General features: G+C 40.0%; 2 protein-coding genes across 2 annotated transcripts; one reads left to right on the top strand and one right to left on the bottom strand.

Annotated features, from left to right (window-relative positions):
* The first annotated feature begins 7,035 nt into the window (after positions 1-7,035).
* On the top strand, positions 7,036-11,709 carry Fbxo42 (F-box protein 42). The gene is made up of 2 exons (XM_080267094.1): positions 7,036-7,125; positions 9,820-11,709. Exons 1-2 carry the CDS (start codon positions 7,036-7,038, stop codon positions 11,377-11,379), a joined length of 1,650 nt encoding a protein of 549 aa, XP_080123220.1. The 3' UTR covers positions 11,380-11,709.
* Positions 11,710-19,520: 7,811 nt separating this feature from the next.
* Positions 19,521-21,164, bottom strand: LOC145393047 (uncharacterized). Its single transcript, XM_080267385.1, has one exon. The coding sequence runs from the start codon at positions 21,162-21,164 to the stop codon at positions 19,521-19,523; it is 1,644 nt and encodes a 547-aa protein (XP_080123511.1).
* Between the last annotated feature and the right edge of the window lie 6,579 nt (positions 21,165-27,743).

Raw genomic sequence — 27,743 nt, 5'->3', positions numbered from 1 at the left:
TAAGTTTAACTCCAAAATTATCCTTACAACAAAGATTATCCTCTAATAATCTTTTTCAGACATGTGTGTGCATCTTTCAGGAGTCTACTTTGGACAATGACATGCATATATCCTTAGCAATATTTCTCAGCTCATTTTGCCACATCGCATTCAAGAAGCTAGATGATCGGCATACACAGACAAGCTACAAACAACTGACACTGTTTTACTTAGACAGGAAGCATATATTGTATAGGCAAAAATGCTGAAATTGACACTATATTGGTTCAGAGAAGTGCTTTGGTTACAGCACTACTACAAATGAATACAGGACCACAGCAACAGCAGCCCAAAATTTACTAAACCATAATACAGGGCTGCCCATATATATCTGGTGTGTTGTCGGCTCAGTCTGCTGATATGGGGGATGCATGTATTTTGACTTCATTCAATTATGCTCTGTTTAACTGGGGATTAAATAACCATCTTTCCTTTGTAAATGCTAGTTGAAACAAGACTAATATGGTGCTAGTCATGAAGAAGTGCTATGGAAAGGATGTTGGGCCACAGTGCTATCTTATTCTGCCAATGAGGTATGGGAAATGAATCTGCACAAGGATAAAAATCTCATGTCTCCTTGTGTCATGTTTGTGTCATGACTGTGTCATACCATGTGCCATGCTTTTGTGTCATGTCTGTGTGTGTCATGTCTCCTTGTGTCATGTTTCTACGTGTCATATCTCTGTGGCTGTTCAATTTGTGTATGGATGGAGCTATAAGGGAGATAATGGGCAGGGTGGTGAATATATTGGAGTGTCTAATGAGAGAGGGTAAGATGTGGAAAATTCCTGAACTGTTGCTTGCTGATGATACTGTAGGCTACTGTGAGGAATATGAACTGCAAGGCTTGGTGAATGAGTTTGGGGATGTACATAGGAAACGGAATCTAAAAGAGAATGTATATATGAATAAAGTTATGATCTTTGAGGGAAAAGAAGTCATAGCATACACAGTGAGACTGGATGGTTAGGAAATAGATAATGAGAGTGCATCCAAGTACTTAAGTGTGATGAGTAAAGACGGATGGAAGTGCTTGAAAGGGTACAGCAGGGTAGAAAACTTGCTGGATCATGGATGCTGTGATTAGGAGCAGGGAAGTAAGCATGGAAATGAAGTGAGAAGTGTGGAGACAGACAGACAAACAAATGAGGAAGTAAATTGTTGTTAAGAAAAATACTCCGTGATACTTTGGCCATGTACTGTAGAAAGGATGGAGAATGATAGACTGACTAGAAGTGTATGTGAGTGAGGTGGAGGAGGAGACCAATGATGAGATGGAAGGATGAAGTGGAGAAATATATGAGGGAGGGGGGTGGAAGTGAGTATGGAAATGAAGCTTGGATCCTGCTGGAAAGACACAAGTCAAGAGTGAGCGCAGTGGAAATGAAGTGAGGAGTGTGTGGAGTTTTATGGACAGACAAATGGACAAATGAGGAAGTAAAGAGGCATTGTGGTGCTATTAGGAGAACTACTTTGAGACAGTTTGGCCATGTAGAGAGGATGAAGAATGAGAGACTGACTAGAAGAGTGTATGTGCAAGAGGGAGAGGGGAGGAGGGGAGACCATGGCTGAGATGGATAAATGGAGTGAAGAGATATGAGGGAGGGGTGTGTGAGTTGGCAAGAGGGCGGTCATATGGCAGATGACAGAGCGACATGGAGTTAGTTTGTTTGTGGCCCCCCTTATAGGATTGAGATGTCTGGCAATAGACAGATAAAAGTCAGAGGAGGGTAAAAATTTCTGCTTATTAAAATGAGTGAACTTTAAGCAATTACTGGAAGCAAATGCAAGAGGAGATATTTGATTACTTGACAAAAAATAATGCAAACAGTGGATGTAAACAAGCAATCACTATAAAGTAAGAAAGGGTTATGGGAAACAGAAAATGATGCAGGGTAGACACTGGTATTACTGACTGAGCCTTCACCACATCAATCATCATTATTATAATCATCAAAATCAATGTAATCATCATCATTCAATATTATTAAAATCATCATTGCAATTATCATCATCATCCTAACCTCTTCTTCCCACCTAAGGATGGGGTAAGGTAGGTATGGTCCAAAAAGCAAGGGCAAAGCACATGGAGTCTGAGATGTTATATATAAACCACCCTGTATTTTTCAGTATCTGTGGCATATAACCAGGACTTACTGCATCTGTTTGTGATGTACAGGCATGTGCAACAGTATGCCAACAATAATCTGCCGGCACTAACTTGTATTTCATATTTATCACTCTTCCCCAAATGACAAACATTCCTTCTTCGTACTATTTTTGCTGATGTTTGGAACAGACACCTTCATATGGTAATGATCAGATACCGAAGCTGTCAGGTTATATTAACAGCCTTCAGTTCCTTTACAATCCCCCTAAAGGAGAATGGTGGACTATGAAGGAATGGTAACTTTGGTCTGAAGTCCTTATCCCATAAAATATTTCAAACAACACCTTTCATTCCTACAGCAGGCAGAGAAGTGTCTACATACTTTTGCTCATGCTCAGGACAGAAGTCTTGCTACAGATTTCATAGCATATGGCTGCATACGGTTGGCCAGTTGTCTATAACCTTAGTCACTTTACTCGAATCTGGCGAAGATGTCTCCTTTCAGAGCTGACAGCAGGAGGTAATGAAACTGGTTGTTTGGTATGACTACTAATCAAGGTGAACATTTCATGACTACACTGAGTGACAAGCCAAGTGGTTTCTGGCTACCCAGGATATAAGTTACAATAATTGGTGGTAACATACAACTACACAGTCACATGGGGGTGTAAGAAGTTATGGCACTCCAACTGGATTAGGCCCCATTAGATATTACATCGGTCAGTAGCTAGTCCCAGGTCTCTTGCAAAATGGGGAAACAAAAAACTGATGAATGAATGGGTGGCTGTGAATGTGTAGTCCAGCATCTCACAGACGTGAACAAAGTGTGCAACATCCGGCTTGCAATATCCACTAGGATGAATGCCCAATCCTTGAAGCATTGCGTGGGATGTAAAAAATAAAGGGACAAAAGAACCGTGATAGCAACCCCCTCATAGAGCATGCTGCCCTCTACTGTACAGGCACAACATGGTTATTGCAAGCAAGGTTGCGTGTATGTTTACTTATATAATCATCTACCTGTGTGCCACTTATCCTTCCAACATATGCAACGAGGACTCCTTCTCTTCGTCAAAAATTAGAACTACAAAGCGCCAACATACCGATGTTGGAACTGATATATATCATGGCACACAATGGTGGGTTGTGTGTACTGTACAAGTGATTACCAACCCACCCATTCATTCTCCAATCCCCGAAAACCCTGCTAGGAACAAAGGGACCTGGGGCCAAGCTACACGACAGTAAAACAGTAACTAATTTAGCAAAAAAAATTTTAAGATGATTTTTACGATCCAGACTTTTCATTCATTTACTCCCAGCATAAAACTTTAATCTCCTCAGTCTGATTTGGTGCTTATTATGTACATGCGTAACGGTACGGTACTTAGCATTCTAACTTCCACACGAGGGAATCGATAGCACCGAGGTTTGTAAACAATAACGCCAAGTGACTGAAACGGAAACCATAGCAACAATATACACGAGGACAGTATGCTACTCTGAAATGTTTGAACTGAAACAACTGGCCAAACCGCAAGCTATAAAAATCTGTTCACTGTGCATCAATTACAATACAAAAATCATAATAATAATCAGTACCGGTAAATAATCATGTGCATAATTCACTGGGGTGTCTTTTAGGCGGCATAGGAGGCTTGCTAAGAAACTATGTTAGGAAATCACCACAGTAACAAGGAAGACAAGCCACTTTCACTGAACTAACACCAGCCATTGTTCAACTGTGAGAAATACCGTATTAGCAGTCAAAGACATAAAAAATAACATGGGGAACCTTTCTGTCTATCACAAAATTCTTGCAAAATATTTACCTAACTAACACTCATCTAGCAATCTATCTATCTATGTGTTTAATGATGGGTTTGATTTTTTTTTTTTTTTGTACCGAGTTTAATGATATCTTAGATTAAAATTGTGTTTAGGTTGATTTATAAACAGTTTTTAGACTAAGATTAATGTGTTTTAGCCATAGGTGGGGTGAACATTGTCATTCTGGGGTACAGTTTACTAAACTTGATTTTTTTCCAGACTATATTTGACGATTTTCAGACTTTAGTGAGTTCTTTACAGGTGTTAAGCTTAGGTTAGCCTGTTTTACAGGTGTTAGGCTGTTTAGATTGGCTTTAAACTTGTTTTTGGGCTCATTTGAGTGAGTTTTGGACTTGACTGGGGGGAAAACCCAAGGCTGGTAAACACTTCCCATTACATGTTAAAAGTACCCCAATATGTGATACCCCGCCTAACAATGGGGTTTTACCTAAACAATTACATAGTCTGACCGGGGTATGCCTGTACATGTTGCATTTTCCAGCGCCCCCTAAAATTGACTTCAGCACCCCAGGTTAAGAAACACTGCACTACCATGAAGCACACATCCAATACAAACTGCTAATATTTTGGTAAAGAAAAATCATTACCATAATGCTTTTTTTAACATACTTGTTGCTGTTGCTACTCATCAACCCCCATCTGTCTGGTACCACTGCTGTTTGCGTTGCTGACGTGTGTGAAAGCAACCACACTCTTCGATGACACTGCACACACACCTCTATCATTATATAATCTGAAATGAATGGCTACCTTAGCTACATATAAAAACATTACATCATTAAGTAGGGCCTACAACTAGAAGCTATCTGTGAGTGTAAAACAAATATCTGCAAAAGTTAAGTGGAATTTCAAGTTGTGATATTCAGGGAGGAACTCCACTAAGGATAAATTCACTCATTCATCCATACATTATTAAATTATTCAGTGTCCCATCAGGAGTTTAGAGGCTTGGGGCTAGATTACCAGGATAACCATTCACTAGCCAATGAGCACCAAAGCAACATCAGCCTATGTGAGCTGTAAACCCCAATCAGCCCTCACTAAAACTACAACACTCTACACTGCATACAGAACAAGGCCCTAAAAGTAATCACAGGCTGTTCAGCTACTACACCCACAGACCACCTACACCAAAAAAACAGAGTCCTCAAAGTCAAGGATTATCTAGACATGGGAGGCACACAAATTCTTGCCACAACCTCCACAAACCAACACTATCCACTACACTACATGGCAGCACATTCACACACACCAAAACAACACCCAACACACGATATCATTCATTCATTCATTGCCAGATGCCATGTATCCCAAACGGGGTGGCCAAGGGCTTAGAGTTAATTGTTTTACAGGGAGGGGCACTAATCCTCCACCAACCCCACTTGACACGTAGGGACAACATTATGCCAACAGCATCTGGTGTTCCCAGGCGGTCACCCATCCAAGTACTAACCAGACCCAACGGCCATGCCACGTTGAGTACACCGCTTCCCGTCCGATCAGCGAAGTTAAGCAACGTTGGGTCACATGATATCATACACAAATATTGTGATCTCTCCCCTCTCGCCCACCTCAAACCAGCCTCCAGAAGCACATCCATGTTCAAATCACTTGCTGCTCCATTTAGTCACCTGAAGTCAACACAGCTACATGCACGGCCTCCTGATATCCACCCTTCTGTTACCTCCCTCGTGAGGACAGGGTCCACTTGGCCAGGCTGAGATGTGGGCATCATCCAGCCCTCTTGAGTTCAGAAGAGGCTGGATTACTCCATCGCTGAAGCCTATCCAGGATGCAACACAGCATCCCATACTATTAAGTACGTTATGGAAGACTACATTGCACACAATCACCTGCACCAATAACACAATATACACTCCTTGAGAAATGGGAGAAATGGAGTTCCCCCGAGCTAAGCCCTGTATTGGACTATATAGCCCCGCTAGGGTTACAGGAGCGAGCTACCACTCCCAGCACGGCAGCCCGGGCGAGGCTCGAACTCACAATCCCCCGATTACGAGTCCAGCGCGCTACCACTGTGCTACCGCGCCCCCCAACTCCTTGAGAGCTCTGTGGGAAAGCCCGGTCTCGGCAATAGCCTTCCTTGGGGACTCGGTGCTGTTCCGCCACTCTGCCTGGGGAACAACTCCTGATACTACTACTCTTTCTCTCCAACGATGCACATTTTTTTTTATACTGTTCTTGAATACTGAGAAGTAACAACTGATTAATGGTAGAATATAAACAAGTTAAACTGAAGTGCTATGGTGATCTGCCGGCCAAAGTTGTCCTGCTGTCCATCCTCCTTTCGGGGTCAGATAGGGGATTGTGGGACGCTTGTATAACCAGGCAGATACATTTCGCAGTTATATCAGTGTTACCACATGAAGGCGCCCCTCTCCTGCACCAAAAATATAAATACAACATGATATGAACAAACTTGACCTACCTTGTATAAGCCTAGAATTTGTATCACCCAGTCCTCAAAAATCACACAAAAAATACAAAGACTATCTAATACCAAGATATCCCCAGTATCCCCATAATAAGTACAAGAACTTTCACTAATGCAAATCAACAAAAACAGGAAAAACAGTTAATAAATAAGAGCCGCCTTACCGAGAAGATGGCGCTGAAGACGAGCCGAAGAAAATAGAGATTACGGGTTTAATCAAATGTTCAGTCATAACAATTAAGATGAATTGATGTATCTATTCGGAAAATTTTGTCAATATTTAGGCTATTTTTTATGGAATATATTAATGATGTATGTAAGGCTGTATTTGCACTTGGTGAGAAAAAAAAAAAAAGATCCACTGCAGAGCTGACTAAGAAGCATTTTACCTGCACAGTTTTTCAGTGCTGCAGAGCGCAGTATAATTGTATGAATATCACGCAGTATTGTGCTTTAGAACAAGAAAATCAACAGTTGTTCTCATTTAAGGAACTTTTGCTTACTTTGGGTAGATTTGGGCGAAGTTACCGTCAGTAGGCAGAATAGTTGACAACAAACCTGACCAATTTGGGGTAGAACGATGGCCACGATAAATGACTTACCTGAGGAAATACTGGAGTATATTCTGTGCCTTATATCACCGTACAGTGACTTGAGATCATGCAGACAGGTAAGCAAGAATTGTATCTTTGTCAAACATTTTCTCAGTGCTCATCTTGTCATATGGGAGGTTCTCGTCTCCAGTAAACGCAGCAGTGAATATATTTAATGTCAGCTGCTTGCTTGCATTGGTAGAGTTTCAGAATATATTATTCTTTGAGAATCTTCTATTTTTTTGACCTTTGGAATTTCAGACAGCCTGAAGGTTAGCTCCCATTAATAAATGGCGATTATTTATTGACAGGGATTATTTATAATTGTAAATTCATTCATGACATTCAAAAATCTGTGGAGATATATATGTTACTAAAGACTGTATAGTTTATAACACCCATATTCTGTGAGAACATGTTGTTCAAGCCCAAAGTATCGTTTGTTGACGGTATTGGTGTCCCACAGAGTACAGTTGGTCGATTCGGACCCGAAATTCGTCCTTTCCCAAACCGTTCAGGCTAGTTAGGTTAGGTCAGATGATATTAGGTTAGGCTAGTAGGGACAAACGATTAGTGAGTGAGGCGGAGGGGGGAAGAGGGAGGGGGAGGCCGAGGATGAGATGGAGGGATGGGGTGGAGAGGTATATGAGAGAGGGGGTTGTGAGTTGGGAGCAGGGCAGTGAAATGGCGGGGGACAGGGCGACTTGGAGGCGATTTGTTTGTGGCCACCCCAAACGGGATTGAGGCGTCTGGCAATAGATAGATAGATAGATAGACTTAGGAACCAAATCAACCCAATAGTCTGACATGAGGAGTGACCACTTGCCGTGGTTTGCACATAAAACTGGTGGTTTTATAGTTAATTTCATTCATTGCCAGACGCCATGTATCCCAAACGGGGTAATATTTTCAAAATTATGCCTTCTTGCAACTTTTTAAAGCTGATCATAATGGTGAATATGTTTTGTTTAGTGCAAAAAATATACTGTATACAGTAATTGTAAATTCTATGCATGGGAGCTCTCTTGCAGTTCCACTTTTTTTTTTTTTTTTTTTTAGTCAGCAAACTTGTATTTTACTTTGAAGGATATTAATGGTTTATTGGTATATGTATAGAACCACCTCAGGTTTACTCATTTCCTTAACATCATCTCTATCATCATCATCCAGGCAGAGTGAGGAGTAACAATGTCCAGACAATCCAGGTTTATCCAGTACATACAGATTATTTGGACAACAATGAATTATTTGAGCTTGGCTAGCTATGTAAAACATGTAGGGAATAAAGTAATACTTGTCCAGTATGTACAGTACAAACACCACAGATCCAGGTAACCATCACCAAGAAACAAAAGTATTCCCAATCAAGGACCGCAGTGACATGAGAGGACCACAGTTCATTGCTTTAGCATGAGATCAATCCCTTCCTTGCAGTTCTGTAATGCACCACTGTCACCACAAAGGAACAATGTACTGTACAAGCAACTTCTCTGCACTACATTTTTTTTTTTTCTTTTTTATGCGAGGAAGAAGGAACCAAAGGCCATGAGCCCGCAATAATAGCTCCCTCCAATAGAAAAACAAAATACAAGAGAGAGCCAAATTCAAGAGTACTGTACTGTACCTTAAAAACATCTCTTCTACTCAGCTGTATCCTGTACAAACATTTTCACAAACATATAGCCTTTGCAGTCATCAATAACCTTCAATCTGACAGCATCCCCTTGAACTCACACCAGACGTATATTCCACAGAAATTGCTCATTCGTGAGCTCACCTTGCCAGACATTATTGTGACCATCATTCTTCTTTCCTTCAGTATAAGCATAGGATAGAACCCCTTCAAAATCCACTGTGTCTGCACTGTAACGGAGCACAGTACACATACCTACTTCATGCACCAGATCAGAGCTCTGGGGCTGAGGTGACCGGCTTCTTGCTGTTGGCCAAGTTCACACCCAGATATTCCTGGGGTTGCAGCAACAGTGACATGAAAATCTTTAATGGTCCCACACTAAAGATGATACCCTAAGCTAAATACAGTAGAATCCCGGAAGTTGTACACAATTCGTTCCTGGAGGCTGTATGAATTGCGAATTGTTCGAAAACTGGAACTTTTTTTCCATAAGAAACAATGTATTTTGAATTAATCTGTACATAAAACCTTTAAAATAAAGAAATATACCTATAGATGATATAAATGATAGCTTTACTGCATCTTACTTGTACTGAGGACAGCTGATGGCTTAAGTGGATGGTTTGTGGAGAGGAGGAGGAGGAGGGGTGTTAGTTTTTCAAAGGGGAGTCACCTTCTGTGAAAACTGTAGGTAACTGCCCTTCTGGTGTCTTTTCTCTCTCTTTTAGCTCCAGCTGACTCACTAATCTTCTTAGGGCCCATGATTATGTACAGTTTTCTAACGAAAATGCGTAATTTATCACAGGGTTTTAATGGAGCATGTATGACTGATGTGTACCGTAGCTGGTGGAAGGCAAAGTGGGACTGGCGACCATGTGGCACCTATGACGCCACGTCTTTTAGTGCGATTAGTGGGTCACCGTACGAAAACTGGAGTGATTTTTGGATGAAAAAGCTGTATGAAAACCGAGTTGTATGAGTAGAGGGGCATACAAATTCCGGGGTTTCACCGTACCTGATTAAGAAAAAGAAGTTAAATTTTACAGCATAATGCATAGTATTTTAGGGAGCTTGGTCATGCTCATGTGATGCTTGAGTTTAGCCCCTCTAATTCCATCCCTGATATTTATTGCAGGTGTGTCAGCGGTGGTATGTTTGCTGCCAGAGCGTAGTGGAGAAGAGAAAATCACGATTCTTTTCTGCCCTCAAGATGGGCTGCATTGAATGGTTTACCCCTACCTTTCCAGGTACTTCCATAATCAGTCGTCGATACTCTCACTCAGCATGTGTGTTTGAGTCATCAATGTATGTATTTGGCGGCTGCACATCAACAAACACTACCTTTAACGACCTGTGGCGCTTTGATTTGGGTTCAAACGACTGGTCCCGGTTATTGACCACAGGAACCTACCCGTCTCCCAAGGCATATGCTTCCATGGTAACCTGGAATAACTGTCTTGTGTTATTTGGTGGCTGGACCCACCCTTCCCTGTATCCACTACACCAGCAGTGGGTCCTGTTTAGTGAACTGCATGTGTATGATATTTATGGAAACCGATGGACACAGTTGTATTGCCCTGGGTCTCCACCTCCAACAGCTGGTCACTCAGCAACTGTGCATGGCAGTGTGATGGTTGTGTTTGGTGGGTTGCAGAAACAAGAGGGAACATCCACCAGCACAAATGATATTTTTTGCCTTGACTTGGCAAGACAGTGCTGGTTCAAGCCAATCATGTCAGAGCCAGCACCCAAGCCAAGGTATGGTCATTCTCAGATCAGACTTGACAATAAACATATACTAGTCCTTGCTGGATGTGGCGGTTCAAATAAATTATACAATGACATCTGGCTTCTTACCATCCCTGATAACATATATGACAGAGCAGCAAAGTGGCACTGGGAGCAAGTCTTAGTCAAAGAAACTGAGCACATGCCCTCACAGATGTGGTACAACCCTGCTTGCAAAGTAGGGGCCAGTGTGGTGGTGCTGTCAACATGTGGGGGCAGCAGTAGGCCTCCTGCAGGAGGCAACATGGCACAGATTCTTGTCCCTGGATCTGTAAGGAGACAGCCAGCCAATGTATGGATCCCACCAGGACAGCAACCAGAGATTCGGCCCCACGACCATGCCCTTCCAGAGCGTCAGTTGGTGGAACCCAATATTAATGGCCAGCGAGGGTTTCTTCGATCAGGACTTCAACCACAGGAGCAGGCTGAATCCAGCAGTGATGAGAGTGATGATGTGAATAATATTGGTGCTTACGGGTCAGGGAGGGGACGACCACGACCCTCAATACGTCCCAATGCTTCATGTGACAGAGAACGTAGACTACAAGTTCTTTCCAGAATGACCGAGAGACTAAGGGAGCTCTCACGTCAACAGGATCCTGCATGTGTGCCTGTCAGTAAGCCCTCAACATCTCGTAGCACAGTAGTTCCTCATATGCTTGATATTACTAAGGTTATTTCACAAAGGGAAGCTCGTTGGTTGCCAGTCCACCAGGCAGGTAGTATACAAATGTGTGTTGGATCACCCCCTCAGCCATCTCTCTTATACTCCCTTGTTCTTGGTCGGGGACACCTGGTAATGTTTGGTGGTATCCCTCATGATCCAACTGGAGGACAAAACCAGGAACATGTTTCAAATTCAGTAACATTTGTCTCTGCTCCTTGCAATTCTTATTTTGCAGCTTAAAGGTGGAATGGTTTGTTGTTAAAGAACAAGTAATTCCAGTATTGTTATATTATGCAAATTTATATGCTGTAAATAAATATTACACCAATAACTTCATGAAGTTAACCATGTATGTGCAGCATAATATGTGGCACTTTTGCAATAATTGTCTTGTTAATTTGTTATCATACTTTAATAGTTTCTACAGTAATTCCACACTGTGGCCAGTGAGTGTCTTTCTGTGCCAAACAAATCTCCTCTATGCTGGCATGTGTTTTGAACTCATTGAGCACATTGCAAATAGTCTTCCTTGTTGATGGAAATAATTCATATTTAGTAATAAATACCTTGCAATGGTATTTTAGACTCATGTGGTAATGCATCTTAAAAGTCTTTATAAGTGGTATAGCCTAATGTGCTTTATCATCTTTGAGGCATACTGTACATAATGATCTTTTTAATTTACTTACATCACTTGTGTAACCAGATAGCTGCAGGATAAAGTGGACCTTAATACTGACCAGTGTACTGGCAACAAAAATGCTTGGCAATTATGGTTTCAGTGTTATTATGAGAATGAATCCAAGGTGTATCACATTCATTTTTCTCTTCATTATACACATTGAGTTATGTTACTGCTGGCACTAACAGGATCTTTATGATGTAAAGGTGGAAGTTTATTTTTTTATTATTATTATTGTTATTTTTTAAGATTAATTCCTATATAGCCCATCCTAACGGGTGTGGATTTCAGCCAACAACCTCTGAGGTATAAGTGCAGTCATGTTACGGTGTACCAATTCGGGATATCTACTCGGTCATGTCTTTGTTGTATAAAATGACTTCATTATAACTGGCACCGGTAATTCTGGCATTTTCGGCTGACACATTGATTCATTAATTCTTGATGTTTTAAGAGGCTCACTTTTGACATTTTAATAATACTGTACAGGTATTCATGTTTCTTCTGCACTGGGTATTGGTGAGCACAACTGTCACATTCATGAGATTTGGTTATTGACTGCTACATGCTTTTTAATTCTAATGGTCAGTCAGTATTTTCTCAAGAGATCTGGGATGTTATATTTAAAAAAAAAAAAATACAAACAACACCAGTTATGAATGTCAAGCTTTCAGCATTATAGCCAAAATTACCAAAAAATGCATATCAGATAAGAATAACTTTTAGATTAATACAGTGTGGACAGATTATCTACTTATTGTGTATGTGTAGCGGAATACTTGTATGCTGAAACATAAGTTAGTGGCAGTACAGTGAAATTCCATATTCAAAAACTTTTTTTTTTTTTTTTACTGAAAAAATTGCTGACAATGTAAATAAAATTTGAAACCATTATCTATAAGATCATTGTAATTATGTAATAAAAGGAGGAGTTTCTCTGGAATCAAGGAATCTCTCTCTCTCTCTCTCTCTCCCCCCCCCCCCCACTGCTGTGGCCTGTTTATTTGAGTGTACGGCTGGTGGACTACAGGCTGAAGTTTCCCTTTTCCTGTAGTTCACCATCCTTCTTTTGGAGGATAGGGAAGGAGTTGAGGGATGTTTGTGTGACTAGACAGCTAATATCAGTACCACCATGTGAAAGCATCACTTTCCACCTACTGCACAGTACAATTGGGCACCAGGTTTCGTGGCATCCAGACTGGCAAAATCCCCTTTCGCAGCAACCATCAAGTATTCCAGTGATTGCACATTAACAACAAAAAAATGCACTTTCGTGCCCTCCACTACCACAAGTTTCGGGTTTTCGCCATGGCGATGCTAGTGCCAGCACTCAGTTTCGGTCTGTTTCCTGCACATGTTCAGTGTGTCCGTAAGTTGTTACACTCTCGTATCCTTGATTAGTAATTGACAGAAATATGTCATCTTGTGCTTCAAGTGGAGCCAGAGGTGGACTGGGTGATAGTGGAAATAGTGTAATGTAAGAAGACGTGAACCTGGAACAGCAGGCAGTAAAGGGAAGGCCAATCGTGACTACCACAAGGGGGTGAAAAAACACAAGACAGGTTAAAAAATAAAATTGTGGTGGAAATGGAGAAAGGTATTCGAAACCCTGAAATATGCAAAATGTATAACGTGCCAGAGTCGACTGTGCTTTGTACGAGAAAAAGCTGAGTGAGCTTAAGCCAGTCTGGCCCTTGCGAAGAAGTACTGTATTTAGAACTAGGCGCAGGAGGTAGATGAGTGAAAACAGTGACTGAGTACAGCTCATTTATGCTAGTTGATGAACATTTAATGTTACTGTACTATTTAATGTCTTAATAGCAATATTCCAGGTAACTTTAGAACACATTTAAAGTAGGAAATACGCAAGGGAGTGAGTTTTCATACGGGCCTGGTCCCTGTGAGCTTATTTCCCATTAGGTCAGTGCCCCCAACTTTGGCGGCACTTCGCAGTCCCTATTGGGTGCGAAACCTGGTGCCCTACTGTACAACAGTAGTACTTCTGAGTATTTTATGTGACTTCATTTGTTGTACTATGGGATGCCTGGTGGGCTAGTGGTGTGGTTTGAGGATCATGTCCAGTATGCATCATCAGTTCCCAAGGAGGCAGTTTTGATCACATATTGCCACCAGGGGCTGAGGGCCAGTTGTTGACCAGTCATCCACTCTTTTTAATTGTTTTGTACTATGGTACCATAGCTTAGCTCGAAGCCTCTACACCTCATGCAGGATAATATGGAACTGGAGATACCCATTATCATTCTTTGTGACCAGTATATCACGGTTTTTAGGTACTGTATTTACCTTTACATCTGGAATGGTGCATTGTACTGGTATGAAAACCTAAACCTATGCTGTAGCATGAGTGCATTCAATGATGTTTCATTTGTAATTTTGTTAGGAAAAATTCACAATTTACTATTTTATAAAATTACCGTATGTATACAGTGCTATAAAAGAATGAATTCTATCACAACATATTCCTGTAAAAAAAGGATTTGTACTGTATAGTATAGCCAGATAGATTACCGGTAGGAGGAAATTTCTGAGTCAAGTGATAGTGATATACAATAGCCTACTGTATATAGGATATGAGGCTGCAGCTAATGATTCATTATACATGTATGAATGTTGTAAATAATACTTAGCAGACAGTTCTAAAATGTAAATATTTTAAATGGCAATTTCTTTAAGTTAAAGTTCTTCCAGGCACACCATGACATATGTAATGTTTGGAATGAATCACTAATATACTGTATGTACAGTTTTTAAGCTAAGCACAAAATATATAGCTAAAATTATTACTAGTTTCATCTCTTCCACAATAGTTTTGAGGTTAAGTACAAGAATATACAGCTGAGGTTCGTACTGGTTTGGTCCTCCAAAATACTTGGCACCATGGTTCGAATCCGGGTGCTGGCAGCTGGAATCACTCGACTCAGGTGTCCATCGACCCTCTGTGGGTGTAGGTAAAAGGAGTACCTAGGGTAATTCCTAAGAAAGGTTACTGTGATAACATGGATGATATAGTGGCCTTGTATTCCATGATTTTGGGTGAATAACCTGCTACGGGCTCAGAGGCCTATGTTATGAAGATGTACACTGCGGCTAAGCACCTCATGGTGTCTGCCCCCACCTTTTTCTTTAATAATCCTCATCCTACCTCTTCCGTTCCACCCCCTTACAGGTAGGGATGCATAAAATATGAAAAAATAATTTAAAATACGAGGGTGAACAAATCAACAACATGCCTAGTGAAAATGGGCCATACACTTGTTGACTCACCATTTATGCCCCCATAATCCTGAATTAACCTCCATTACTTTTTTTTTTTTTTTTTTTTTACCATATCTGTTCACCATATTCTTGGCTTTTCACACCTCCCACCATCAAACTCACTCACACCCTTTTCATCACTGTGTTTATACCCAATCTCTCCATAGGATCATACCATCGACACATGCTCTTGTCAACTATTTGTCCAATCTTTCTTACTCCATATCTTTCACAAACCACATAAATTCATTTCCTATCCACTTGCCACACCCCAAACACATTATTCAATAACACCAGTCAAACACACCAAGCCAGACTTAAATGAGGACATCACCTGGCCTTTCTCAGTTACTAGCTCAGATTCAGACTGGGTGGAACCACAGATGACCCATGTCCCACTTGTAGAACAGGCCCACATAACACAACACACATAATGCAGCACTGTACAGCACATGCCACACTATAAGATGCAGACACAGTATAAACAGTGCAGGAACCTTTGGTTGACCCCATGGGGCAGTAAGTTTCTTACCTGAGCTCAATGCATTGCTCAGCCAGACAGACCGGAGTCAAGCAACAACATCTATCTTTTCTGCCTATAAATCCAGACTTTTTGTTTTCATGGAACACCAGTCACACCCATCTATTAATGTGGACACTACTCCTTCATGCATCCTCTTCCAGCTGGCACATTCAGATCTGTTTCATATCAAGGCCTTCCCAGCACCAGCCACATTCTTTTGTTATGAGAATTTACTGTATTACTGTTTTTACACATGTCTATAGCTAGTAGTAATATCACGGTGTATGTGAAAGTACATATGTCTGAACGAAAATTACTGCTTCAGCTAGAAATAGCAATACAGCCTGTGATAGAAACTCATTCTAAAATGGAATAAAAAAAGCATTATAAAGACAGGTCACAATTTATTTCAGACATATGCTAGACTAGAGCGCTAATAATAAATCTTTGGTTAAAGCACAAGGGATATGGTAATATAAATAACAACATGGCAAAACAGTGTTGGAACTACAGCACATAATCACTATGTGCCAAAGGGATGATTCTAAATCATAACCTGAGGATTCGCCCACTATTTACCAAAAAAAACAAGAATGACCAATCGCTCAGCCAAATAATCTTATCCCCTTCACTACAATGAGTTATTTAATATTATATTGTGACATGCTAATTTTGTTCAGGTTCAGAAAACTTCTAAAGTGAACCAGTACCATAATCATCATCCAATCCTTGTTTGCCCCTTTAGATGCACATGGGTGTGGGACTAGGTTACTCAGTCCCAATATTTTAGGTGAGGGTGACCAGTCATTCCCACCTGACTGGCTATATGTGAGCAACAGCTAAAGCCCAATCATCCCTTCAACGTAAACCATATTTGGTCACATCTGGTTGGAGCACCTTAACCCACTTGACCACCTGGCATACAACTGGTTATATGGTTACCACCTAAACAGCTTCAAAGTCAGTGCAGAGTCACTAATTTGAATGTGATGCATTTTTCCTCTGGCTATAACTAGGTGACTGTATTCATATTTGAAGAGACCTTTTGTGGAGAATTGGTTAAGGATGATGAAGAATTATTTCATGTATCAGAGCAAAATCTAGTGCTGTAACTGCTTTGTCTATTTTAAACAGATCTATCAGATTATATGTTAACTGACAGATTAAATAGTGGGATGGCAACAACTCCTGAAACACGATTCTCCAGCATACATTTTGGGTGTGTAAATGCACTGTTAAAAGTTGAGAAAACTAAATATTTTTGTACAAATATTACAGGTGAGATTCTACAAACAACCATGACTACTGGTATGCACTTAGTAAAACATTTAACCCTTTCACTCCAGTGAGGCATTTTTCATTGTATTTTTGCTAGCTCTACTGTAGATAAATTTATTCAGCTTTGGAGAAATTTTTCAAAATGCACAGGTCAGTTACAGCCTTCCTTTACCCTTTCAGTATGAAAGGTTCACCAAATCTGAATAAAATCATTTAGAGGGGGCAAGAATATATTTGGTTTATAAAACACATCCTCGGATTGAAGGGGTTAAGGATCTACACATCTAACAGATGCAGTAACAGTAACAGTATTTTACAGTACATTATACACAACTGAACTACTGTGAGGATAATTATGCCCAACAATTAGTGTCATGATAACACTGTTGAAGATAACACTGGAGCACCAACATGCACCTTCACTGTTAGGTACTACCATAATCAAAAGTTCACTGACAATCTCTGCCAGCATTGTGTCCTATATATCTCTAGCCAGATGCCTTAATTCTGAAAGGGGTGGCCACAAACAAATTGCCACCATGTTCCTCTGTCCCCTGCCAATTTGCTGCCTTCCCCCCAACTTACACCCCCCCCCTCTCCTATACCTCTCCTCTTTCAGTAATTCTCCCTCTTCCCCAAACATCACAGCAAACTCGTCCATCTTATACCTTATTTTTTTATTTATGTATTTTATTTATTTTTTGCTTGATCATGATATTACATTAAATATTCTGTATAAAACATTCAGTGAAAATGAGTTATTTGAGAGGACCCTCTGGAGTCGCATGGAGAGACAGACTGACAAATAAGGAAGTGAAGGAGTGTTGTGGTGTGGATATGGATGTGATAATTATGAAGCATTAGGAGAAACACACTAAGGTGGTTTGGCCATATGAAGAGGATGGAGCGTAAGAGACTGACGAGGAGAGTGTATGTGAGTGAGGTGGAGGGGGTGAGAGGGAGATGGAGGGATGGAGTGGAGAGATATATGAGACAGGGAGGTGTGAGCTGGGAGCAGGGCACTGAAATGGCAGGGGACAGGGCGACATGGAGGCGATTTGTTTGTGACCACCCCTCATGGGATTAAGGTGTCTGGCAATAGATAGATGGACAGAAAACATTCTAATGTCACAGTGAAGAAGGAAATGTCACCGAACTTTTTAATTTGATAGTACAATAACTGCACCAAGTACTTTAGTACTGCTATAGTCAGTGATAGACTGAAAAGGTAAATTACAGACACTGGAATAACAACTTCATACTCAACAAACTAGCTACCAACTGTACGAGTTCAGGAGTAATATATCCAATAAAGCACAGCCCACTTGAGCATATGATTAAAGTATTTTGCTACTTGAGCATCTGTAACACAACTGGAATGTATAAAAGCAAATACAGTACTATGAAGAAAACTTATGGAAATAATATCAGGTAATTTACAGCAAGCTGCACACTACACATTAAGTAAATACAATAGTGCCAAGTTGACTATAACCAAATGCTAAAATAAGTGGACGTCTGCTACACTAATGCAACTCTTATCAAGAGAATTTTCCTTAAACAAGAGTGAAGTATGTCTGAGATCATATTTATTACCTACTGAAGTTGACTAAGTACTGTACAGCAAAACAATTCTGAAATAACTTTTGTGAAATGAACATAAATTCATCATTCATTTCTCTACTGAAAGAGTAAAACCACATTACTAGGACATATATCCATGTGAAGTTTACTGATTATATTGAAAATTCATATAAGAAGTCCACAGACCATTATTAAATGCTGTTAGGTATGAAATCTTTTAAAGTTTGATAACTTTTATGAGACACAATATACTTAACTAAATTTAACTTCTAAGACTGTCTTCTCGTTGCAACTTTCTGACATGCAGAATATTCATGACACTTCTAACATATTGTATACACAGCTTCAGTATCTGAAGAAAATAAAACCTTGTTCTTGAGATATTACAGTCTGTAAATTATAATTTTTGACATTCGGGGAACTTCACACTTAGCAGTCTACTACAATGTAAATCTTTATGTACATTAGGATTCTTTTAGTTTCCTTAAAACTTTCATTAAAAAAAAAAAAGTGGGGAGGGGGGGTGCAGATGTTTTGGGATGCTGCAATGGAAGCATCATACATACCCTAATTTCCCACTATGTCTAAGTGGATCAGAAATTTAAGCTCAAATGAGGCCTCAAGCTGAGAATGAAACCTTTCTCAGACCTTTATGTGTAATCTGAGACAATTAAAAAGTTAACAGCAGTTTAAACTACACATAGAGTACTTAAAGAAATAATATAATGGTGCTCAAAAAGAAAGTTGTATCACACTAATTTGGAATATACTGACAAAATACCAAATAAATCAATAATTTAGTGAGAATAAATAATATAGGTTACTCATGCTTCTCTTTTACACTATATTATGTGCACTGTCAGTAGCCTTGCTACTTAAAGAGTTAAACTTTCATCTGAAAATATTGTACCGGCAGCAACATTGTGGCCAGTATAGTTTATTTAAGCTTTAAACAGTAATACTGTAGCTAATGCCAATTTAATACTGTACCAAAGGAACTGGTAACACGATAGCTGGACACAAAACCTATGAATGGATTTACACATTAACTATATCACCACTCTTGTTTAAGGGTGGGAGGGAATGAACAGACAGACAAACAGATTCTCTGCTGATGGATGGAGAGTATGGTGGAGGTGGAAGGGCACACTGAACTACTTCAGGGGATATTGTGTGGAGTGAACCAGTAGAGGACCATACACGGATACCAGAATCTGCATCAATCTCTTGCTTCTGCTTCAGTTTGTACTTTGGTGGTTCACTGTGCTTTCTGCTCTCCACAGTGGACATACTTCCCCTGTCACTCAACGGTACATCAGTAAAACCTCCATTGTCAAGTCCAGTATCAATTTCATCTGTGGCTGGAGATTCTGTTCTGCTGAATTTTTCAATAAAATAAATGCCATCCTGGTCACTGCTGAGCATGATGGGAGCCCTGGGTCTCTGGAACTCAATCATATACATGGACTCTGTTGTGTTTTCATTAGGAAGCACCACTGGATTCATTGGCTTTGTGAAAAACGCCCTTGGTTTTGCAGCCTCACGACTCAGGTACACTTTACTTCTGTTGTGGTGTCGTCTGCATACCCACATAATAATGCTGAGAAAAACAAGAACTAAAACAATAGCTAAACAAATACAAAGTGCAACCACAACAGAGGGCTTAACATGTGCATTCATAATGCCATTCAAATCTGATTGAGACACTTCATACACTAACAGTTCATCAGTCTGATTGGTACTAGTACTCTTTTGTAATGGCACATTAGTGCTATTAATGGCATTTGTCACAGTAGCAGGTGGAACAGGAAATCTTTTTCTGGTGTTTACATTATTTTTCATATGAAGCACATAGTAATCCAAAGAATCTAATTGCTCATCTTTATTGTTTCTCTCACCACCATTAAAATTATCTGGCAATGTTGAAACTTTTAGTGTTGTACTGTCTGAAGTAACACTTGTAACCAAAGAGTGATTTTCCTGTTTCACTTTCTTTGACTTTTCATTATTCAGTCTTGATACTGATTTTGATGAGTAATTTTCATCTGACTTTGTGATGTTTGTGTGTTTTTCTTCAGGTTCAGCCCAAGTGGTGGTAACTGTCGCACTTCTTGTTGCTGTTGGATATGATGACCCTTCATAACTTGTTGCTTTTGCAATTTGACTAGGATCAAATGATTCATTCACCTCTGCCTGCAGGCCTTCTAGAGTGGTTGTTATCTTCAGGTCAAAGTTAGTAAAGTCACTATGAGGGAGAAGTGTGGTATCAGAACTATCATCAGTGGTAGCAGATGCTTCTTCTGTAGTAGGGGATGCCTCTAACATGAAGTCTGGCTTTTGGGTAGATGCCTCAACGACCTCTGATGTGAAGTATTCTTTGGGGACTTCAGTTACATCAGTTGGAGTACCAGATGTTTCCTCAATGTTTTCAGTCAGCATTGTGCTCAAAGTTTCAGCGAGCCATACATTGTCGGTTGTTGTTTCTGAAGCTTCAGCTTTATTTCTTATTAAACTACTATCAGTACTTTGGATATGATTTTCTGTAGTCATAAAAGTTTCATCGTCATACTCTGCCGTGTCAGTTTCATATGACCTGGCTGTGCTATGATCACCATTACTCAAACTAACAGCAGGATCTATTTCTTCATTTTCTTCAGGTAACAGCGTAACATCTTCAACCATTTCTGTTGTTGAAAGTTCATACTCCAAAGGTAGAGTATGATCAACTCCTTCCATTTCCAAGGTTAATACTACTACAAATACAGATTATGCAAAATATATACAGGATCCAGTGAATGAGGAAGCTGACTCATCAAGGGATGTTCCTGTGACCTGCATAGACTCTTGTTTGTGTGCCCATCTGAAAAGACAAGAAGAATTAAAACCATACATTCCTAAAATTAATACTGTACAGTATACAGTAAAACTTTTGTTAAGCCCTTCTATCCATTTATGTGTTGTTCTGTTTTATTTCTGCCATCCCCAGATGATTCTATTCATCTTAGGACAGAGTGCTCCATTAATGAAGAAACTAATGAAGACTATATTTCACCCCCCAAGTTCGAATGGTTTCTCCCAAGGAGAATCAAATCATCAAGGGTTATCAAGAATAGTAGGAAAAATATGTCTTCAAACTGAAAAGGTTAATGACTGCAAGGCAAGAGCACTATATTCTACCTAGGCCCTATGTGCTTTCTCATCATCACCATTATCATCACTATCATCGAGACCTCTTTTTCCACCTAAGGATGAAGTGTGGTAGGGTCCAGACAGAAAGGAAAAAATCTAATGGAGAAGGAAACTAACCAAAACTGCCCAATTAAATGGGACACACTCTCATTCAAACCCTCAGAATCCTTCACTCTCCATCCAAACCCCTGGAATCCTTCACTCACCATTCACACCCTTGGAATCCTGACTCCATCATACAAGCATAAAAATTTACTTATATGCACTTCTTACAGTACCACATATAAGCTAGTCAATCTAATGACAATCACATCACAGGAAAAAACAGATGCCAAATCCATGTCATACTCTTCTCTGTACAAAATTTTTCCAACCAACTCGATCCACAGTTGGTTCCGTGGCTTCATTCCCCTCCATACCTCACCTTCTCACACACTCATTTATCATTTCCATCCACATTCTTTTTGGCCTATCATGCCTCCTTTCACCTTCAAACTCATTCAGATACACCATTTTCACCACTCTATGTACATCCATTCCCTCCACATGATCATACCATCTTTGCACAAACTCTTCAACTCAGGTGTCCATATATATCCTCACATCAAATCTTTCATAAATCAAATTACTGTGTTCCACATTCTATATCAACTCTCTACACTCCATACATTTCTAAACAACCATTCCTCTTGCTCTTACTCTAGCCCATTCATTCTCATCCACATCAAAATCTCACATCCATATGTTAATGTAAGCACTACAACTTCCCCATCCAAGCCTCTCACAGCTGCTACACTTAGACCTCTGTTACATATCAAGGCTTTCATTGCACTTGTTACTTTACTTCCTTGTGATTCTTATTTGTGAAGAGAGAGAGACTTGAATTGGTGAGGGAGTTCTAGTACTTGGGTGTATAAAATATACATCCATGTACTAGAACTCCCTGACCAATTCCATGCCTGGGTGTATAAAATGTACACCCAGGTACTAGAACTCCCTGACCAATTCCAGTCTCTCTCCATTCACCATTACATTACACCATAAGCCTCATTCTCTTTCAACAACAATCACTCTGCTCTTATTAACATTCACATTCACAGCCTGACTCTCACAGACCACCATTCCTCTCTCAATGGCTCGAGTTTTTACTTCTCATAAACCCATCCACATATATACTGAGCATCAACCCCATCCACATATACAATGAGCAGTGTTACTATGAAGTGATGAATGACAGAGGGAAATGAAAGATTATGAATGTCTGCAGGAGATGCACGTATGTCAAGTTTCAGTATAAGAAGGTGACACTGTAGTGAATGCTGCGTAAGAAACCTACAATGAGGGACATGAGGCAGAAAAGGGAAAATTCCGGGATCAGCTGGATGGAGTGACAGGTCAGATGCCCAGGAATTTTTAAATGGTTTAACTGTTTATTTAACTGTTTAATTATTTGTTTATTCATCTAATGTTTAATACTCTTTACTCTCAGCAATACATGCACTAAATAATTGTTTGAGTGTGTGCTAGTGTTCGTTGGTGACTAGTTGGGTGCAGGTAGGGTGATATGTGGCAACTTGGCTAAGAGGCCAGAACCATAAATAATTTTCCCCATAAATTATTTATAAACCATGGAATTTCTAAAGCACGGCAGTGGTCCAGAACCATATTGCTGCGGATTAGACGACTCGACTGTATTGCTTTCCACGAAGTTTATCTTCCATGTGAGATTTTGATGGACCTCACATTATTTTTTGTTGTTGCTGTTGTTGTTTTTTGGCAGTAATAAGAAACAGTTTTTTATTACCATTTTGGGGTGTCTGTACCTGGGGTAAAAATTCACATATGTACAGTATAGCCTACTGGAGTTACCAAAGCAGGCAGGTCCTGTCTCTTGGTTTGGCTCTGAAAGGACACTGTCACTGATCACCTGAATGCAGAATGAACACACTGTAACTGAAATGGCATACCGGTACCTTAAACAAAAAATGCCAAAAAAGTTCCATCCATCATTCAATCCTATGTTGCACTATGAGGAGCGTGGATCCCGGGGCTAGGCAAGTTGGTCCTGACATTTAAGATGAGAATGACCAGCCTCACTCATCCCTGAGTGGCATGATGTGGGCAATAAACCCCAACCACCCCTTGGATAGAAACCAGCACTGGCTGAATCCGATTGAAACGTCTTAATTACTCACTAAACCACCAGGTGCCATAATTGGTTATATGGTTACCACCCAACATAGTAAATGATTTCCTGGTGTACAGGAAACCATTTGCCTTGTCACTCAGTGTAAGTGCCAAAAAAGTTATTAAAAAAAAAAAAAAAAAAATCTTTGATCATAACCTGGAACCAAATCATTGTTAGGCAAATCTGCATACTGTATACGGTACATATTATGGAGTACAGGTAGGCCTAACACCACACCAAAAGCTACAAAAATTAGGCAAGAGATAAAGGTTGGCAAGGCTGTGTTACTTTTTATCCCAACTTCCCCTCCTCCCCTTTTTTTTTTTTTTACTCCGATTGACTATACATGGGACAGAGGGAATGTAGAGTGCTGAATAGAGCCTGAGAGAAAGATGTCTGAGAGTGTTGTTGATAGGAGGGTGGTGAGAGGACAATGTGAAGGTTCATCTCATTATACAGTATGATTGTTGCATGCAAAGTTAAGCTGGAAGGAATGAGGTGGATAGAAAGAGAGGAGAATTCAGAGCAAATGACACAGTGGAGAGACTGAGAAACAAAGAAGTGACAGGTGAATATCAGGAGAAAGTAGGGGAGGAAAACCATTAATCTGAAAGTAAATGGAATTGGACAAATAATGGAATGCATAGCTATGGGGGGGTGCTTTGTTTAGAAAGCCACAGCTGTGTGTGGTGTCACGAGGTTAGTAACTAGAAAGAAGGATATAGCTTTGGGGAATGAGGAGGCTGAAAGGGCAGTGAAGGTAAAGAAGAAGTATCTAGAGTGGATGCAAAAAAAATAGGTTTAAATGAGAGAAAGAAATACACTAACAGTAAGAAGAGGGCAAAAAGACCTGTAAAAGTAAATACTGTAAGTAACTGAATTAAAGGGCAATTGATGAACTTTGGAAATTAAAAAAATCCCACGACACTTTTCAAAAACCAATGTTTGTTCCAATATTATGGATATCTGAACCACTGACAGGATCATGATTGTTGCTATAAGATTCATCCTCCTCCATTTGATCAGTCAGGTCTTGCTCTACATCTGTTACAATGTGATCGCTATAACAAGTAACAAAAAGTTGGACCCATTTTCAGAAAAATGATGGTGAAATGAACATGAATTTACTAGAATGACGCTCCTAGCCAGCTGTTTAGGCCAAACTGGCCATCCAGTGTTTACACTCACTGTGACTGGCTGCCTTTTGTTCCATTTTGTTCATGAAAGGCTACTGAAACACCACTGCTATCACCAAATAACTGTGCAAGAGAGCTACAAATAGTGCAGTGCTGCAAATGAAATGACGGTGATTTTTTGGGTAAGCACACCAAATTAGCTAAACCAAAAAAGGTCCAGTCATTTGAGAATACCCACAGGTGTGTATATTCACAGTACTGGTATCTGCATAGGCCTATAGGCTATTTGTCTAACACTTTAATTCCCTTTTAATACTCCTGTTTGTTTATACTGATGGTATGCCACATGGAGGCCACTACCATGCCATTACTTCCACCATGATACTAGTCCACCCTAAAGGTGACAGGTTAGGTTTGGTAAGGTTATTACTGACCTGTGACAGAACTGTAAAATGTTAAAATTATACTGTCCTTTAGTGTTATTTGTCTCTCTTATTAAACAGATGAAATCCATGATGTACAGTACATTACTACAGTTTTCCCTGCATCATGATGATGGCAAGGAAAGTTACGCTAAATAATTACCTATAAATACAAATTAATATTTTCTCAATGCACATTAGGCTACACAAAATTTATATATACTGTACTGTACAGTGTCACACATTTCCAAAACATGGAACTATGCTAAATATTCCACATTTTCAAAATTTTCTACAGCAGGCTAATAAATTGTAAAAACTAATCGAAACCCTAACATAGGTTAAGTTTTAAATTAAATTCTGTGTCTGGCTGATACTGTAACCAAAACTGTTCTGAACTCCAAACTGACAGATATCTACCGTAAACAACTCGAGGCCTTCAACTGACATGGCTTGCCACTGTATACTAAATAAACCCCAGGTGGACTGCATACTGGCCCCCGTAGTGTGTACCTGAAAATGTCTGGACAGGTAACACATGCATACAAATTTACCATCATTTCTCAGTCGTCCAAACTCCCAAGATTTCCTTCGGTCGAGTTGACCTCTTCAATCCTGAATTCCCTCTTCTTGATCACAGACTGGCTCACACGGCGTAAAACTTCATTATAAGGTGACACAGGGGTTGCTCGAGGTTATTCACGGGGTAGTCTGGAGTCTGGGCCGAGCTGTTTGAAAATTGTTTGTTTACAGTATGGTATAGGGACAGCGTCTGCCACGGGAACGTCTGGATCCACCCCACCTGTCCTCCTCCCTCGACTCTTCTTTCCCTTTTTTCTACACTTTAAACATTAAATTACGACTCAAAACTTGCTGTCCTCCCTTGTATACATTTAAATTATGATACTGTTGTCTAAGTAATAGTTAAGCTCATAGTTTTTCACACCTGGCCTTATTCCGTTTTACACCTGCTGCTGCACCTTTCCTTTGACTTTCCTCTTGTCCCTCCCCTCCATGGCTCATTTACTTTCACTATCCTGTAATCACCACTAGAGAGAAAACAACAGTTTACACTTTATAAGGCGACAGCATAAACATACGTACAGGAAAGTGAGTTAGTATTACTGAACCGTAAACAAAAAAATCAGTTAAATATCACGGGAAAGAACGTTAAAACGGAAGAGGGTTGGACCGGAGTTCCTTCCTCGTTCAGGACTTCAGGCGATATACGAATTTACATCATAATTCAGGGTAGGGATGCAAAAAAAAAATAATAATAATAATAATACAACGTACATTTACAATAGACATTGAAATACTGACAACATATAATAAAAGAATATATATGCATTTGTATTTTCGACTGTAAGTGCACATTTACTAATTTGTCTGCCTTACTTATTTCTTTTTTCACATAAGTATACAATCACTGTTTCGCCTTAAACTTACCTATAATTTCATTCTGTTGTACTTTGTTTTCTACACTATCCACAGCAGGACAAGAAGAGGCGAGTGGGGAGGTGCTGATAGTCAAGGCGGGAGAAAGGTGTGGTAACAGACCGGAAGCAGGTGGATGAGAGGGTGGGTGTCATCTGGTGAGGAGGGGCAGGTGAGGATGGAAGGGGCGCTGAAAACAAGGAAGGAGAGAGAGAGTGGAGGGGGGGGAGGATGAGGACAGAGGGGAAGGAATGATGAAAGTACAGTAAGAGCATAAGGAAGTAAAAAGGTTAAACTGGGAAAGGAAAATGTAGGAAAGTAAAAATATTGAATGGAATTAAATAAATCGGACATAAAAAAGGAGGAATAAACGGCGGAAAGAATGAGAGCACGAAAAATGCAGAAGGCACAGTGATAGGGAAAGAAGTAAAGGGACGCCGGTTGTGGTCAAATTAAAGGAAAATATATAAATGAATAGAAAACACAGGTAAGGACACAGAGGTAAAGCAGCGCCACCGGGATGAGGGCAGAAGGGAAAGAATGAAGGGAAGATGCAGAACAGACGTGAACGGAAGACAGATAAAGGGAGCGCAAAGGTGAGGACTTAAGTTTTTCACTGATTTCAGCATGAAGGACAAGGAGTGGATAGTGCACAAGCTTCCAATATCACTGTATGGCTAACTTGGCCTAAACCTGTCATCTTTCCATGTTCAGTGCTCACTTTTATTAAATATGATACTATAGTCACGAGGAGATGCTATGGAAAGTACGTAGAGCAGAGGAATTATCTTTTTCTGCCACTGAGATGCATGGAATAAGCTTCAGAAGGGCGAAAATTTGGCCAAGCTATGGTAAAAGAGCTATAGCTTTTCCTTTAAAAAATTACTGC

This window comes from Coenobita brevimanus, chromosome 23 (genome assembly GCF_032717465.1).
Source record: "Coenobita brevimanus isolate Jiangsu-jjx chromosome 23, ASM3271746v2, whole genome shotgun sequence".
Lineage (NCBI taxonomy): Eukaryota > Metazoa > Arthropoda > Malacostraca > Decapoda > Coenobitidae > Coenobita > Coenobita brevimanus.
Note: the sequence above shows the minus strand (reverse complement) of the source record. Positions and strands in the feature narration are given on the sequence as shown.